Source organism: Petaurus breviceps, unplaced genomic scaffold (assembly GCF_028583685.1).
Source record: "Petaurus breviceps papuanus isolate PSGF00001 unplaced genomic scaffold, PetGlider_PUasm1.0 90650, whole genome shotgun sequence".
NCBI lineage: Eukaryota > Metazoa > Chordata > Mammalia > Diprotodontia > Petauridae > Petaurus > Petaurus breviceps.
In genome coordinates this window covers 4,273,293-4,291,835 of record NW_027187299.1, presented here as the reverse complement: position 1 = coordinate 4,291,835, position 18,543 = coordinate 4,273,293, and the positions used below count along the sequence as shown (strand labels likewise).

Genomic DNA, 18,543 nt, shown 5'->3' with positions numbered 1-18,543 from the left:
ATTCTCAGTTTAAGAGGTGCTCTTAGCACTCTGAGATAAGAAGTGGGTGCGGGTCTTTCTGAAGACCCAAGCGATAACTGGCAGGTTAGGCCCAAAGTTAATCCTGAAAGTATACAGAAAAAAATTTTATTAGTCACAAAATGTTAGACTTGGGTAGTATGGCAGGAAGCCCGTTTCCAGGCCTCACTAGAGATGAAACATGGCTACGAGGAATCTGTAACACTATAGTTAATTCACTGAAAGCCACTGAACAGTGGCTAAACAATACTGATCCCCCAATGGCTGAAATTGGAAGACAGATCTAAACGTTTCTTTTCCACATTAGTGTGAACCCAGGGACTTTTAACTTTTTGGGTTCCATGAAAACTATACTAGGTAAATGCTACTACTATCTTAGTGGAGAGCTGAGTTAAGCACAAATTGAGCTGGCATGAGTAACCTCATTTCATTTATAGCCTCAGGGCCAAGTTAGATTAGCATGAAAGAGGTGACTGATCACTCTGCCATACCCTGAGGTGCTAAGGGCACACACAGCTCTACTTCAGAACTGTCCTGACTCAAGATTGCATTGGCTGGAGTTGAGGCTGATAGATCTGACTGTGTGTGTGTCATTTTCTTTTCAGATACCCTGTCTGACAGCCAGAGAAATAACAATTTTCATGAGAAATTACCGAAGGCAGTTGTTCATGCTGAATCATTTTGAACCAAGAAAACTGTCTTGTCCAATCAGTTTATGAGCTGTGCCCCTCCCCACCTCCATTTACTCAGCCACTGCTCAAAATGGTACAAAGTCTGACAGCTTTGCTTCTGTGAGAAACAGTAACTACCACGTTCTAAAAATTTTGTTCAGGGGAAAATTCCCTGATTGGTCAGGATTGATTCTGGTTCTAGAGGAATAAAGATGAAGAAAAGCCTACCACATAATGACATGTACTTACTCCTAATCTCTGAACAATTTCCCTTATATCATCAGTACAATTATCCACTGTAGACAGAAGAATACATTCTCCTCTTTCATAAAACACTTTGATGCTCATTAATCCAGATGTCCATCCAATAACATCTCTGCAGGAACAGTTAAACACAACGTTCTTGGACTCCTTTTCAATCAACATGATAAATTCATTGGATATTCCTAGGAGACATTCAATGTCTGCAGACCGGCCAAAGTCTCGTGCTATGACATTCCACATGATAGCCCCAACACTGTATAAATGAGCATCCTTCCTTGGTTTTACTTTCTCCTTTTTCTTTGCACCTAATGTAATGAAACTGAACTTGACAGAGGTATCCACTGTAGCTGTAGTAACAAAGTTTTCAGCCAGATCTTTCAAGTATTCCTGCCTTGTTCGGGTGGCCATAGCTCGAAACTTTTCTGACTTATGGGCTGAATTTTCAGCATTGATCACTTTGGCTAATAGGAAGTCCCTAAAAACTGCTGATTTTGGAAAAGTCACGCCTTTGGGAATGGGTGGGCCAAATGGTGGTACATCTTTTGATCTTGAAACTCCAACACTGCAGGGAAAAACAGAAAAGAAAAGAAATTTAGTAACCAAAGCTTTCCATAGACTCATTTTCAAGTTAGCCCATCTGACTCTCAAGTTCTTCCTTTACTAATTTCTGGACACACCAAATTTCTCAGTGTTAAGTCTTTATAAAAACTATTCAAGTAAGATAACCAGGCTACTCTAGGATTACTTTACTTGTGATTCAGAATAGGAAGGCTATTCTTTTCAATGTTTCCCCCACTCCAAGTGTGGTTGTTATCTGTAAAAGGAGGCCTTAGAGTCAAAGAAAAAGGTTCCAAGTATAGTGGTTGGTTGGGGAATGGGAATTCAAGCATGGGCTTTAGGGGACAGTTAACAAGGAACATATCTCTTTGATCACTGGAGGCATCCATGGGGAACCTGTGCCATTTCAAGTAGTATGATGATGAGCTGGGGCAGATACCCCCCCAAACATGAGATGTACAAGCATAGATTATGTCATCAAAGGACTGTATCTTCCATTAAGTGTATTCTAAGGAAACATCTTGTTTCACACTAATAGAGAACTCAACTAAAAATATTTCGGCTAGTCAACTATATTCATAAGCTGACTAGGAGAAATATTAACAAGAAAACAAAATACCTCACTGGTAAGAATAGTACTGTAGTCTTCCAATTCAGAAGAAAGTTGAAGAAAACTTTTAGAGACAGTTTTCACAACCCACTTGGCTGTTAGCTGGTGGGTGGTGTTGTGTTAACTTACAGGTATTTCACCTGTAGTGTAATATTTTACCTGTAATACAAAATACCTGTATTTTTCCTGTAATGTATTTTACCATTAAAATGCTATATTGTCAAAATTTATTCTTCATATCACCAATGACAGTTGTCAATATAGCAAATATTTATTGATGCTATCAACTACATGAGTTACAAAGATGAGCACAGCAATCTCCTGCCTCCAAAGAACTAAAAATCTAGCTGGGCTGGGGGGAATGGAAAGAAATTATACATGTAAACAAATGACTACATTATAAGGAAGAATATGATGTGTTCTAAGAATGATTCAAATGCGTGTTAAGGCAATGCAGAGAAAGTAAGCCTGATTGGAAAATATACAGAAGTATCACAGAAGAGATAGTATTTGAATTAGACTTAAAAAAAAAACCCCGATAGGATTATAAAGGGTTTAAATGCAGGGAGGGAATGGCGATGAGTAAAAATGTGGAGGTAGGAAACCATGGGACATGTGAGGGGAGAGGTTCATATAATGAAATAACATGAGACAGAAAGGATGCTTTGTGATCAAATTGTAGAAGGCCTTGAAGGTCACAGTGAGGTATTTTGACTTTATTGTGTAGCTAATGAGAAGTTGTTGAAGTTCTGGAAGAGCAGCAAATAGCATCTGTTTTGTCCAAATAGCATTTAACAGACACTGCATGCTTATGATTTCTAGCCTTTTGGTTGGTTAAGTCTCTCCCTGCTTGAGTCCACTCGTCTTTAAACCTATCTTCTGTAAGGGTTTTGGGATTTAAAGATCTTCCATGCCCCATTGGACTTGCTGACGTAGCAGGAAGGGGCGGAGCAAGAGGAAGCGGAAGCCAAGCTAGAGTTCCTGCAGTGGGTAGCAGTGGCGGCGGCGACGACGGCAGCAGCAGCAGAGGCAGCAGCAGCGCGAAGCCATTTTTGAGTTAGCCAGAATTTCTGCTAAGGACTCCTGCTGAGGACTGCCAGGGGCCGGAGCTGCTGGGAGCGCGCTTCCCGGACGCTGTGTGGTTGCTGTGAGTGGGAAGAGGAGGACCTTTGCCTGAGGTAGCCTGTTCTGTTTTAAAGGCTTGAGAATGTGGGTGCTTTCTACTTTATCTACCTGTGCCAATTTCATAACTACTCTGATGGCTTTCACTTTCTGATTTTGGGACTCAGTCTTTTGGTATCTTAATAAATTTTCTAGCTTATTCCCCCATATGGCTAGCACGATGTATTTTGTAATGGATAATTATATCAGCATATTTGTAACCTCCATAGGCATTGTGAATATGGCATTGCTGATACATCTTCCTAAAGTGCAGATAGGATAATGTCACTCAATTCAATGAATTCCAGTGTTTCTTTATCACCTCCTGGAGCAAATATAAAATCCTGTGGTGTTCACACCCCTTTTTAACCTTCTTCTTCCTACCTTTCCAGTCTTTTTATACTTTACTCATGCCCAGATAATCTGATATTCTGTGACACTGGCTTCCTTGCTATTCCTGAAAAAAAAAGATACTCTACTTCTCTATTGTAGGCATTTTTATTGGTTGTCCCCCATTCTTGTAATTCTCTCTGTCCTCATCTCTTCCTTACAGCATCCTTCAAATCCCAGCTAAAACCCCACCCTCAAGAGGCCATTCTAAATCTCCCTTAATACAAGTGCCTTCCCTCTGTTTATTATCTCAACTTATCCTGTATATATCTTGTTTATACATAGATAGCTTCATATTGTCTCCCCCATTAGACTGTGAGCTCCTAAGTAGCTGGGGCTGTCTTGCCTTTCTGTGAATCTCCAGAATATAGGCAGTATCTAACAAATGCTAGTTGCCAGCTTGTCTTTTCCTGTTATCAATTCATTATTCTGCAAAAAACAAAAACAAACCCCAAACTATATCTTCCTCCATCTTCACTATCATGGAAATGTGGGAAAAGATGCTTAGTTTTGTCAGAGGGTGATGAGTAGTAGCAGAATGAAAACCTTTGAGTAACTTTTAATATGATATGTATGATGATCTTTATGATCTTTATAAAATTATGTTCTGTCACACTGTCTGCTTAAGCAACTTTGAAAACATGGCCTCTTAACAAGGTTGGGGATTGATACAGCTACTTAACTTCAAAGAAAACTAGCGATCCTTCAAATGACACGAGTAAAGTTGCATTTGCTTCATAAGTGATCAATATGAATGTTAGGCAGAACTTGTATTTTTTCCTATACGTACTTTGGGGGATAGTTTTGGGAATTTTGTGTTTGGGTTCTTTTTTAAGCTATAAAATGCATGCTTTCGTATTTTATCATTCATTTTTGATAAAAGGAAGAGTAAGCCTGAATTTTGCTCAGGGCTACACCAATAAAATCTTGTCTGTGGCTCTGAACAAGCTGCCTGGTCTTTGTACCTAATTTGATGGCTCTTCCAAGTGTGTGTCAAGCTATCACACAGGAGTTTTTGAAACAGTTGAGCTGCTCTCCACATTCTCGGACTTCCGTCAAAGTAATGTGCGATAATTGCAATACAGTTGCTTATCCTAATTAATCACCCTATTGCATATTTTAAAGCGCTGAAAGAGGAAAATAAGTAGCAAGAGGCACAATTACGAAAGGATAAAAGGAAGAGGCATGTGCGTATTTGGGGAAATTACTTGATTTGTAATCGGTGTGTTGCTTTTAAGATATTTTACTTTCTGAAATGGCAAAAAAAAAAAATGACAGAAAGGGATCTATAATTAGGAACCAAGTAGGAATTTGGAGGAAGAAAGGGGGACAGATGGTGAAAGACACAACACTGAAACCAAACCAGCCAAATAAATTAGGGCATACAGACTCACCTATAACACACATTTTCAGTGCAAGGATTGTGCACCTTGACAATAACAAAGACGTGCTGAAATTGAGATCGGATATTTTTTGGAGTAAAAGGAAGTGCTCCAGGCTCTTGGAAGACAATGGTAACGATGTCATTTCCTATGTGCCTTTTCCTTAAGAGCTATACACAAGAAATAGACACACAAAGAATTATGAATGGAAAGACTTCTTCATACATTTTTTGAAAATTGCACAATTCATTGATGTTGATTTCAAAAACGTTATTCAGAAAACAGAGCTATTCTTTAGAAGCTAATTGCCACAAGTTTAGCATTATAGCAGGAAACTGGGTTGAAAACAGAGATCTATGGAAAGGAGTTGAGAGAAGTATTCAGGTTTATACCTTTAACTTTTGAGTTCAACCTAAGCAATCTATCCCTCCTTGGTGTTCGATTCAGTTTCTTCTCATGTTTTATAACCCTTATGTGTAATGTAAGCTCCTTGAGCAAAGGCATAGCTTTTTGTCTTGCCTCTGTATCTCATAGCTTCTTTGTCCATGCGAGCACTTAATAAATGCTGGTAGAACTGGATTAAAAAAAAATTTAGCAGAAGTTCCTATAATTTCCTAATTTTTACTAGAAGCTAAAAAGTGAGGCAAACTTTCATTTTTACATCTAATATTTACATGTATATCTAATATTTGCATTTCATTTACTTTCCACCCTTGCAAATTTCAACTTCTTCTCATCTTCTGTTCCATTATTTAACATCAACTCATTAGTACTAAAATGACTAAGAGGCAAAAGAGACCAGTCTTTCATCCATATTTTTGTTAAGGGCATCAGCATCTTTCTAATCATGTAAGATTTACTCTCTTCTCTTCAATCTCCTCACCTCCCATATCCAATCAGTCTCCAAGTCTCAAAGAGACTTCGACAAGGAGAAATCAACATTTCTCACATCAGTAGTCTTTCTTCCTACTTCAAAAGCCAACACCTGAGCTTAGGTCCTTAGCACCTCTCCCTAGGCTACTACAATAGCCTCCTAATTGGTCTCCTGGTCACCAGCCCCTACCCTCTCCACTCTATCTTCCACACAGCTATGAAATTGATGCTCTTAAAGCATGACTGTCATTCTCTCGCTAAAAAAGACATCAGTTGTTGGGGACTTCCTCTGGGATAAACTACACAAACTTCTGTTTGGCCCTTCACAGTCTGGCTTACCCACATTCATTGTATTTTAGTCTCCTTCATGAACTGCATTTTGGTCAAAATGGTTCTACCGTCCTCCATATACAACATTCCTTCCCACAATCTCTCTTCCTTTGCATGGGTAATACCTGGAATCTATTCCCTCCTTACAGACATTTCATAGAATCTCTAGGTTTTTTTAAGGGTCAGTTCAAGAGTCACTTCTTAAATGCAGCCAATATTGATACCCCTAGAAATTATTTTGTATATATTAATTTACTTCATGCTGTTTCTCCCTAATAGAACGTAAGCTCCTTGAGGGCAGGGAATATATTAATTTTGCCATTTTATTACCAGAATCTAGCACAGTGCTAACCCAGCACATAGCTAAAATATTTGTGGAATGCATCTCTATTTGTCAAATATTTAACAGTAAGCTTCTAAAGTGATTAACTATTTTGTTCTTGTAATAAAAAAATTGTTCTCTCATCACAGACTTCTAGGAAGCTCAATCCAAATACTTATGAAAACAAAGGTGCCATAGAAAGATGGCAGGAAAAGCAACTCATTAGTATATACATTATTGCTATTCCTATCCAATTACTCTCCTCATTAAGGTAGCACTTGTACCCAACTCTGTACTGCTCCACAGGGGTATTTAAATTGCAAGGTAGAGGAAATGGTAAGATCGGTTACCTTGACAACATACTGAATCCATATTTCTCTCTCTCCAAGTACATTATTTTCCTTTGTAAAATGGGACAAAGGATGTCTTGAAGAGGTTCCACCTTAACTAACTGTAGGCACGGGGCACTTCTGAAAGAGAGAGCTAATTCATAAAGACAGGTAAATTGAAAGCTCTCATGGGGATTAGCAAGGAAAACTGGGACTTTGCATGTTGCCCACATAGGGTAGGCGGTACTCTGGAAGAATGATTACTTGAAGAGGGCAACTTGAGGAACTGCTTGATGTTTTAAAGACCATATCAAGCATGGGGCACCTGCAGTAGCTCTTGGGATTTTCAAATCCAAGCAAACAGTTTTGTCAGACCAAAGAATAGTCCCATATACTCTGTTCAGTTAAAGAGAAGACAGAGGGAGGAACGTGGCTATCCATACCTATACGCACTCAGGAAAACTAAGAAGAAGTAATCCTTCATGTACTTTCTGCCTGTTATTAAGCAACCTTCTGCAAAAGTTTCTTTGAGATAGTAGATAAAGGGCATTGTCTTGTTTTCCCTTTGTGGCCTAGGTATCATCTGTAAAACTCCAACATAATAAGGAGTTTCATTAACTTCCATGCAAACCCAGGCACACTGAAAGGGTAATAACCTCGATAAACCTTTTCTGACATCTGAGAGGTAGCTGAGATGTTGAAGAAAGGTAGACTTGGAACCAGCAGAGATGGGTCCAAGTGCTGCTACAATGAACTGTCAACTACAGGATCTAGGCATAGCAGTCTCTCTGAGACTCAGTTTTCTCTTCTTGAAGACTCCTTTCTAGCTCCAGGGTTCTGTTATTGTACAGGATCTATCCAGTTACATTTCAGACATATTTTTAAGTTGTGGAGCAAGAACGAGACCTGGTGGTTAGAAGCAAAGTGAAAATATTGTTCTTTACCCGAATCCATACTGAAGATATTAGGACACTATATAGATGGTGACATCCAGACTAATTTTAGGAACAGTTGGCTCCTAATGTAGAAAAGCTTCACAGGAAGCTAGGGAACTAGACTCTGTTAAAAAAATTAGTTTAAAGCTTGTAAAGGCAAAAACCTATGTAATTCTTTTTATTATTATTGCTTATGAGGGTGTGCGCATATATATGTGTGTTTTAACAGACCCGATTTTAGGCACAAAAGTAAACCACAAGGATGTAATGAGTAGGATGATGATTAAAAATGTGATTCTATAAGATGCAATCCTAAAAAAGTGACTTATTTTAAGATTAGGAAGAAATTCCATGAAGGTAAATGAAACTTATAACAATAAAAAAGTTCTTGCAATTAGCAATGAGCATCTGGCAGAGAATGTCTAGCCTGACTTTTGATGAAATTAAAATGAGTTCATGTACTGGGTCTACAGTAGGTGCTGAGATTTAAGGGGATGTCCTTAGTATCAGTCAGAAATACTATGTTACTTCCTTCTGGAGGAGATGATAGATGATAGATGGTTCAACTGTGCCCAATTTGGAGATTCTGGTTCACTGTTTCCTCAACTGTTTCCTAATCTTGCTACTGTCAGAGAGAAGCTGTCCCTTTAGATTAAAAGATTCAGCTGAATGGGCTTCAGAGCACACTAGTGCAATAAGCATTGGAAGCATAAGTCCTCTGTACTTTGCCAATGAGTCATCCATCCTCCAATTCCACTCCAGAACAATTCTAACAGTGAAAAAAGATTTTCTTTATTTCATTTCAAATCTGTTTCTCTTAACTCATTGTTTCTAGTTCTGCCCTATGGGCCTAAAGCCAACTAGGGACAATCCTTTTGCTATATTACAAGCTTCAAATATTAATAGAACATTCCCAAGTCTCTTCTATATACTACTAGTTCCTTCAGTCAATCCTCATATATAGGATGGTTTCCAGACAACTCAGCTATTTTGATTTCTCTCCTCCAGATACATACTAGCCCTTTGTATAATGTAAAGCTATCAAAAAAAATACTCCAGAAGTGGTTTGATCAGTGTCCTCCAGAGATTCTTTTAATCTCTCTCATTCTACTTAATATCCTTTTATTAATGTAGCACAGTATCTCAAATTAAAAAAAAACCCACTGTTGATGCAATAGAAAAGACATGAGAAGATGCATTACTATTTGCTTTGTCAATGCACACTAAGTGAGGAACTCTGGGTCTTTCCATCCAACTCGTAGCTATAAATTTCTATATGTGTTGTCTTTCTGAATTGGATATGTGATTTCCTTGAGAACAAGGGTTGTCCTGCTTTTCTATTTGTATCCACAACACGGAGCACTCTACACAAAGTAAATGCTTAATAAATGCTTTTATTTCATTAACTGACTAATTAATTAATCCTGAACTTAGTACATTAAAACCCCTAGTCAGTCAATAAGCATTTATTAAGTGCTTACTATGTATGCCAGGTACTACTCTAAGCACCATGGACACCAAGAAATGCAAAAAACCAAGTCTCTGCCCTCAACAAGGCTTCCATTCTAATGGCAGAGATGACATGTAAACAACTGTGCAAAACACATATATATGTATATATAATATGCATGTTATATATGTATATTATATATACATATAGTGTAAATGGTAGGTAATCTCAAAGGGAAGACACTAGAAATATGTGGTGGGAGAACTGGACTTTTAGTGAGGATAGTAGTACTTGAGTTTACTTTTACATAGCCCTTGGGTTCACCTATAATGATGCGTAATGTTTTGATCTCAAGTAAAATGCGTGTCTTTCTTGTTCTTGAAAATACATACACACATTTATATATGTATGTATATGTTTTATAAATTATATATAGGTATATGTTTTTCATGCGAACAAACCCTAGTTACTGTTACTGCCTTGCTAACAGATAGCATTACTGCTGTAGGGTTCTCCACTGGAACCATTATTAGTCAAGAGCATGGTTTATTTGATCGTCTCTAGTGTCCTTTCAGATTAGATCTGCATTCTAGAAAAGTTATGGCTCCTCCAGATGCTATTCACAGAAGGTACTGCCATTAAGTGAACTGAACCCTAAAATAATACATAGCCTCCAGAATTAGGTCTACAGCAATGAGAGGAAGATAAAACTAACCATCCATATAAGAAAAATGAAGTAGATAAAAATTGAATATTGCCTAGATATGCAACATATAACCATCCAAACCACAGTCAAATCATATTTCAGATGAATGATGAACTTGGCCAAACAACAGGCAGAAGAAGACGGCACTGGCTTGCCTTTGGGGAACTGGACAGAGCTTTTAATGATCTGAAAATGATTGTTGTCACAAAAGTCTATCTCTAATATCTCAGAAAAATTGGAAACATGAATAACTTGAAAGGTAATGGAAACTCTATTGTGACCATCAGGAGGATGAATCATGTTATTAACAGTAACCTGTACCCAAGACATAGCAGAAGATAAATTACTGAAGGCTAGTAATGTGGTGAGAGGAATGAACAATCCTAATTAACAATAACAACAATAATAGCTGACTTTTCTATAGCATTCAATGTTTACAAAGGACCGCACATATCTGCTCTTGCTGAGAAATTAAAAAAAAAAAACCAAGAGGAAGATGCTTTCCCCCATCCTGTCTACTAAGCAGAACCTTTTTAGAGGATTTCTGAGAAAACATGTCAAGAATAGCACTATGATGAACTCATGGATCCACAGCAACAGAAAGTTACATCAGAGAGGCACCACACGGTCCACTTAGACCAGGGGTTGGCAAACTAAGCTCTGCAGACCAAATGCAGTCCCCAGTATATGGTTACTCTAAACAAAACACTCTGAAATGGCAATGCACATGTTACTTAAGTAGCAAATACACAACTACTAAGTTGGCTACCATATCACCATTCCTACTTAATTAAAAAAAAGGAGAGCATCAAAAAAGAAAACATACCTGTTGCCTATTATTGGGCATATAGGGCAGCATAGTGGACACATGAAACATTACTTCATAATCTTTATAGGTGGTATAGAGAGAATGGGTTCCTGTGGAATCAGCTGAAAATAAAATTCAATTACAAAACAAAGTCAGGAGTATACAAAATCTGTATCATATATTATTTTAATGTTGAATTCCATTGGCTGGAATTCCTGTTTTGAAACTTAGAAAATAGCATAATGCAATTAAACTGCTGACCACCTATCAACAGACTGAATTTATCCATCTACTCTGCCCTCAGGCTCTGCCTTCTTCTCATTCAATATCTACCTATCTTGTACTTTTCTTGAACTTATGACTGGGAAATAGATGGAATAAAGTGGGACAGTAAAGGGCTTTGGTAAGCACTGAATATGAGCACTGTTCTTCATATGTGCAAAAGGGTTAGGGACCAATACATGGCTAGGAGTCCCTAATACACTCAACACCTATGAATACTGACCTTTGCTATATAACTCTATTTATGATGAGCTCCTAACTGAACAATGGGTGATCTGAAGTTCAAGACAATGAATGAGGACTCCGTTATTCTAAATTATTTATCAAATAAAGTAAATCTTGTTACTCTTAAGCCTGTTTTATCCTAGCCTCAGAATGAGTAACAGTTATTACTAGTAATAAATCAATGAATCAAGATGTGGAAAATGAATTCAACATTTTATACAAGAAACATATGTGTGCATATCTATATATCTATATATATATATATTCAATAAACTGTGGCTTCCAGATTAATCATAATAGTTTAATTCATCTCATCTGATTAGCTCTATTGTTGTGCAGTTGTTCAGTTGTGTCCAACTCTTCATGACCCATGGACCATCCTGTCCATGGAGTTTCCCTGTGAAGATATTAGAATGGTTTGCTATTCCCTTCTCCAGTGGGCTAATTTTGGGACTAGATAAAAACTGAAAATACAAGGTAATCTATGACCCATTGGGACCATATTAGAAATAGGTAAACGAAGACATTTAGCCTCTTTGCCCAAGACTACGCTGGGAGAAAGCAGAAATTGAATCTAAGAAATCTCCCTCTCATTTATTCCTATTTTACCCATAACCTCTTATTCTCTACTTTTTTTTGACAACAAGAAAGAAGCTGCTTTAACAATTTATTCAGCACCACCTGAAACAAAGACACTCTTTGAACAGGCACTCAAGATACCAATCATCATAGATATAAATTACTTAAACATTCACGTAACCTTAACATTTTTTCTATTGTGTTCTCTATTATTCCATCGCAAAAGAGCCATTTCTATGTTCACTTTTAAAATTTGTATAGAATATATCTTGTACAACCTTTAGAGACTATGAAAATTATTCAAATGAGATGATTCATTGGCTAAAGGTTAGGGCTCAAAACAGAGAGATATTGATAAATCAACTTCCAGACTGACATACATGCTATTAACTTAATATTCTGTGCTACTGTCTAATTTCTAAAACCAAAAAGTATTTCATCCTTAACTGCTCATTAAGTGGGAAGAGCATATTTCTTACCTTTCACTGAAGTTCTTAGGAAGTAATATTCCATTTGGATTCCCTTGGCTAAGGGCTTTGAAATTGAACATTGGTTTGGAAGTGAGCAAGCACATTTATACTGCAAAGATAAAAACCCCTTCAATGAGGAATTGAATTACTTGGCTCACTCATAAATAGGCTGAAGGTCACTGACTAGAATGGCCCAGGTATATTCAATTACTCCAACCAAAACAGCCTCTTATTACAAAAGCTAAAATTTAGTAGAAGTATTACTGATGACAATTTAATAGTTTATTGTAAAAGTCTTTGGCTCAAAAAGTGGCAAAGAATGGAGAAATGTCCATTTTTAGAAAACCCAGTTTTATAATGTGGTTCCAACTGGTCTAACCAAAGCCTTAGAATTTCCCAAAGCTAAATATTCATGAAGTTTCTAGGGGAGAAAAAAATGACACACTCTATTTGTAAACCCTATTGCCTGAATATTTCTACCCTGAGACATAACATACTGTGATTCAAATCTGACAGCTTGCCCTCTTTGCTGTTTTTAGAAGCTAGGTAACCTCCCTAATGGTCTATTTAGTTCAGAACCTTCCTTAGGTAGCAAAGTACATGTGTATCTTGGCATTGTGACTAGAGTGCTGGACTGGGAATGAGGAGGAATTGTGATAGAATGCCACATCAGATACTCTGCACAATGCCTGGCACATATTCCCATTCTCTTACATTTAATCTTATTAGAGAAACTTAAGATTTTTAAGTTACCTTCAGCTCTGTCAAGTCTGTTCTCATTTTACAGAGTAAACCAAGACTTAGACAAGTTAAATGACTAATTTAAGCAAGGACTAGAATCCAGGTCTATTCACTGTCAGGAGTCAGGTTTCTGTTATTCTTTAGACACATATTAGCAGTCATTATGCCAGGAATTATACTGTCATAGTTTTTTCTGCAATATATAGTTTCTTGAAGGAAGGATTATGTCTCATACTTTTCTGCATCCTCAATAATGCCTAGTGTGATATATATAATATTTAGCAGGAGCTCAAAAATGTTTCTGGATTAAATCATTTAATAGCATTATGAAAATATGTTCAGGTTTCAGGTACATGTATAGGTATCTGGAGATTTCTTGGACCTCTAGGGTAAAAGTGCATTTGGGCAATATGTTAAAATTAAACTCACAGATCAGGGTGTTAAAATAGTAATTTAACCATTTTAGTGGCATTTTAATTTTAAGTATTTTAATACCCATACTATATTGGGTAGAGATGTATGGTATATTAGAAAGATACTGAAAAAAATTTAAATGTCTGAATTGATTAAAAGTAGAACTTTAATGATAGCCACATATCTGCTACATTCAGCAATGCAAAGAGAAGTACATTTGCTGCTTAATCTAGGGAGAAAATAGAAATGATTAATCATCATTAGTTGAATGTCTAGAATAAATAGTGTTTAAATAAGAAATATGAGGCAGAGGAAAAAAATAATAGTAGTCAACATTTCCATCAAGATTTGCAAAATGTTTTACATATATAATCATCTCATTTGAGCCTTACAAAAACCCTGAGAGGTAGGTGACATTATTATTCCCATTTTACAGATGAGGAAAGTAAGGAGGAAAGAGGCTAAGTGATTTGCCCAGGGTCAAAGAAGTAGAAAGTGACTAACAAGAGATCTGAATCTGGGTTCTTCTTGTGCCAGATTCAATACTTTATCCACACTATGCCATACTGCTTCTTAAAAAACTAGCAGATGAGGAATTGGGATACCTGGTTTCTAATGCTTCCTTAGTAGCGTGGCCTTGGGAAGAAGTCACTTTATGTCTCTAGGTGTCCATTTCCTATTTGGTAAAGCAGTGGTGTCAAACTCTATTAGAAATGGGGCCACTAACCCACATGGAAGGATTTCAGCAGGTAACATGTTGACTTAGAAAACCACATAACAACATTATCTATGTTCCAGTATATTTTTATTTATTTTGTTAACTGTTTCCCAGTTACATTTTAATTTGGTTCTGGCCCATCTCAGGAGTGTCCTAGGCCCCAGTGTATGGATTTGATACTTCTGCTATGAATAAACTGGGCTCTATGGTGTCTAATATATCTTCTAGCTCTAAAAAGCTATGATTCGTTTGTACGCATACATGTTTCCATGTCATTTCTCTCATTAGGCTATGAGATCTTAGAGAATAGGGACCTTTTTTGGGGGGAGGGTTGGTTTTCTCTTGTTGTTCCCTTTCTTTGTATCCCTAGATCTTAGCACAGTGCTAAGATTACCACTACCAAGTATTGCTTTTGCTTTATCAAATGCTTAGCTTTACTTGATTGCATTTTTTTAATCCATGGGTTTGTATCCGTGGAATGTGTAAGCAATCTAGAATCTTGAATAGGAAGGGACTCTAGATGTCATCCAGTACCATGCACTCTTTTTACTGGTGAGGTCATGAAGGACTTTATAACTAGCATCTTTTTTGCTGTTGGTCCTGAATCATTTCAGTCATGTCTAACTCTTCATGATCCCATTTGGAGTTTCTCGGCAAAGTGGAATGGTTTGCCATTTCCTTCTCTAGGTCATTTTACAGATGAGGAACAGGGGCTTACAGGGTTAAGGGACTTGCTCAGGGTCACATGGCTAGTAAGTGTCTGAGGCCAGATTTGAACTCAGAAAGAGGAGTCATCTTGATTCCAAGTTTAGGGCTCTGCGTACTGTACAACCTACCTGCCCATATCAAGCACCTGCATTGTGTTTTAATCTGATTATTCTAAGTAAAATAATTCCCGTAAAAACAGGCAAAAGAAAAAATATGGCAGGGTGACTACAGCAAATAATTGTCCTAATGGAAACATTAGAAGAATCTATCCAAAAAACCAACAATTTCTTTGTTTTAAATAACTTCAACAATACTTGCTCTGAACAACAACAACAAAACTGTCAAAGATCACACTACAGCATGATCTACCTGCTTTATCGTTACCTCCCCGCCTCTCCCAATGCAAGTTTAATTCCATGAAGAGAAAAATTTACATGGTTATGCGTGTTAAACATTTTATGACGAGGAAGTAAATGTTCTACTTTTCCTTCTTATACACTTAATGGAAGTACAAGAGAAGAGGTTTAAGACAAAGAAAGAGAATATTAAAACAGTTTTCATCAAACACAGGGATTTTGGTCTGTTGGTAATGATGATATGCAGCCGAATCCCCTGAGGAATGGACTTTTTTTTTTTTTGCTCTTCTAAGGAAATCTACGTTTTTAAGCCTCCTTGTGTATTTCTGGGGTCAAGAAACACAGCGCCATGTGCTTCCAAGTGATGATTTATCACTGTGCCTAGTCCTGGAGACTTAAACTTTCACACATTCAAAACAACTTACTTTTAGTATCTAGCTGAGCTCGGTATTTGCTAAAACCTTTCAGTCGTACTCTTTGGCCCAGAAGATCCAGGAATTCTTCAAAAGCAGGTCCTGCTGTCTCATTGTTATACATCTCTTCCTCGGTGCCCTGGCCTGCTTTGCAATAAAGGATCCCAATCTTGTGTTGAAAGCTCAGCTGAAATGAAAAGAATTTTTTTAAAAAAGCAATTACTTGGCAAAGAGTGTCAGGCAGCATCTCAGAGTAAAATTAAAGCCACAGAAGCTTAGAATTATGTTTTCAGAAAAGCTACCCAGAACAATCCCCAGAGGTAAGATGATAAGAGGTTGTTAACGGACACAACGCTCCAGAAAAACACAACAAAACCTCTACCATGAGAAAAAAATTCATGAGACAAGGACGGGAGATATATTTTTTTAAAGAGATAAAGAATATAACTGATGGCTACCTATGAGAATAGAAATGATGGCCACTTGTGATAAGCCAATTTCCCAGAATGGATAGGCAGGCAGTTCATTTTGAGGCACCCAACCAACCACTCAGCCTTCACAACTGTAGAAATAGTCATGCATACTCTGTGCTATAATTAGCACTATCTAATTGTCTTTTCTTTCAGGTCAAAACAGACTAGAGAGTATTTTCATAGACTATTAGCTTTTAAAAGCTTCTCGTTCCTAGTCTTTAATGCCTTTCTATATCAGAATTTACACACACACAGAGACATACACACATGTGTTAGCATACATATAAGCATACACGTGAGCCTATGTGTATATGTATATTTATGTATTGTGCACATGTACACATAGATGCACATGTGTATGTATATGTATGTAAACTTAGGCCAGTATCACAAAATATTAGTACCAAAAGACATTATAGTAAACATCTAATTCAACCCCATTGCTTTAATTTATGAGAAAACTATGGGGTTTGGGAGAGAGAATGTCTTTCTACTAAGTTACACACCAAGGAAGAGGTATAACTAAGTTTGGAACAAGATCTTCTGAGTTCAAAATCTGTGTTCTTTCCATTACGCTAGGTTTCCATTGGTCTGTATTTGTGTGTGCCCAAACAAGTGTGAGGCTGTAACAATATCCATTAGGACAAAACATAGGTGTGGGGGGGGGCGAAGAGAGTGGGGGCAGTGAAGAGAGAAAGAATAGTAAATCTTTTTTTTACCCCATAAAAATACTCTTGGCTACACAATAACAGTTATCCCTTATGTTTTTCAATATCTTGAAAAGAAAACATCTGTTAAAATATACAATATGCTATAAAGAAATTCAACTCTAATTGAAGAGTTCCTGCTGTAGATTTTTCAAACAGCCAATATTATGTCACAGTGGTAGTAACTATTTTCCTTAAGATAAGTAACTGGCTCAATATTTTTCTATAATCATTCTTTCTCTCTCTCTCTCTCTCTCTCTCTCTCTCTCTCTCTCTCTCTCTCTCTCAAATCACAACTATACATCTTGCTACCTGAACATCATAGATTATCAATAATTACCAATTCCCACCAGACATCTATCCACAAAAAATCACATTTATTTTCAATCTGTACAATAACAACAACAAGATGATAAAAGCCTTATGGTAATGCATGGGAACTATACTTATACATGTCTGAATAATTAGGAAAGGCTGAAAAGAAAAACCTTTGGTATATGGGACACTATCCTAGGTCTTGTGGGAAGATAACATGTTTCCCTCTTCCCTGCCCCCCCTCCTCCCTGGAGTAAAGGCACCTAGTTCTTCCTATTATTTAAAGGAGCTACAATCAAATTAGATTTAAAGCAATCCTTTAGAAACCTTAAGACTGAAAAGTATAACACAGTACATTCCCATTCAAGGGAATGTATTGTCAAGGAATAGAGGCTGTCTGAGTGACTGATATTTTAATGAATTGAAAGTAACTAAGTTATACAAGCTACCATGCAAGTAACCATATGTACCATACAGAGCTGACCACTGCTCAGGAAGCTTGGTAGTACAGCTGATAGTGTGGGACTTGGGGTTAGGAAAACTTGAGTTTAGATCCAGCCACAGACACTTGCTAGCTGTGTGACCTTGGGCAAGTCACAACCTCCATCTGTCTCAGTTTCTTTATCTGAAAAAATGGGGATCATAGCATGTATCTCCCAGGGTTGTTTAGAGGACTGAGATAAGATCTATAAAGTACTCTGCAAATCTCAAAGAGTTATATAAATGCTAGCTATTATTATTATTATTTCCACAGTACCTCAATAAATATTAAACACTGACTTTCACAGAATTAGAATTTGATAGCATGTATTTCAGGTAAACAGGATCAGTTTTAGAGCTCAGTGTAGTCTTAGAGGTCATCTAGTCTAATCCTCAGCTAGATGATACAGTAGATAAAGCTCTGGGCCTGGAGTCAGGAAGCTCTGAGTTCAAATCCAGCTTTAGATACTTACTAGCTGTGTGACCCTGGGCAAGTCACTTAACCTTGTTTGCCTCAGTTTCCTCCTCTGTAAAACAAACTGGAGAAGGAAATGGCAAAACACTCCAGTGTCTCTGCCAAGAAAACCCCAAATGGGGTCATGAAGAGTCAGATATGACTGAAAATGACTCAACAACAATAAAAGTCGATCATCTCATTTTATATAAAGTGAGGAAACAGGGGCCCTGAGTGGTTAAGTCATTTCCCCAATATCATAAAGGCAGTAAGCGGTGGGACTGAGATTCAAATAATAATCTAATAATTTCAATAATCTAAGATCTCTTTGATGACTAAAAAGGCACCAAGAGGGGAATGAAGAAACTTAGGTTCTAGTTCTGAGTTTCAATCAAGAACTT

General features: G+C 37.3%; 1 protein-coding gene across 2 annotated transcripts in view; it reads right to left on the bottom strand.

The window, feature by feature from the left end:
- SIPA1L2 (signal induced proliferation associated 1 like 2) overlaps positions 1 to 18,543 on the bottom strand; it is a 255,321-nt gene that overhangs the window by 62,030 nt on the left and 174,748 nt on the right. For both annotated transcript variants that reach the window (XM_069064868.1, XM_069064869.1), the window contains exons 7-10: positions 15,726 to 15,900; positions 10,826 to 10,929; positions 5,067 to 5,224; positions 939 to 1,515 (exon numbers count right to left, since the gene is read on the bottom strand). In XM_069064868.1, the coding sequence (XP_068920969.1) occupies positions 939 to 1,515; positions 5,067 to 5,224; positions 10,826 to 10,929; positions 15,726 to 15,900 (1,014 nt within the window). The remainder of the gene's footprint in view (positions 1 to 938; positions 1,516 to 5,066; positions 5,225 to 10,825; positions 10,930 to 15,725; positions 15,901 to 18,543) is intronic.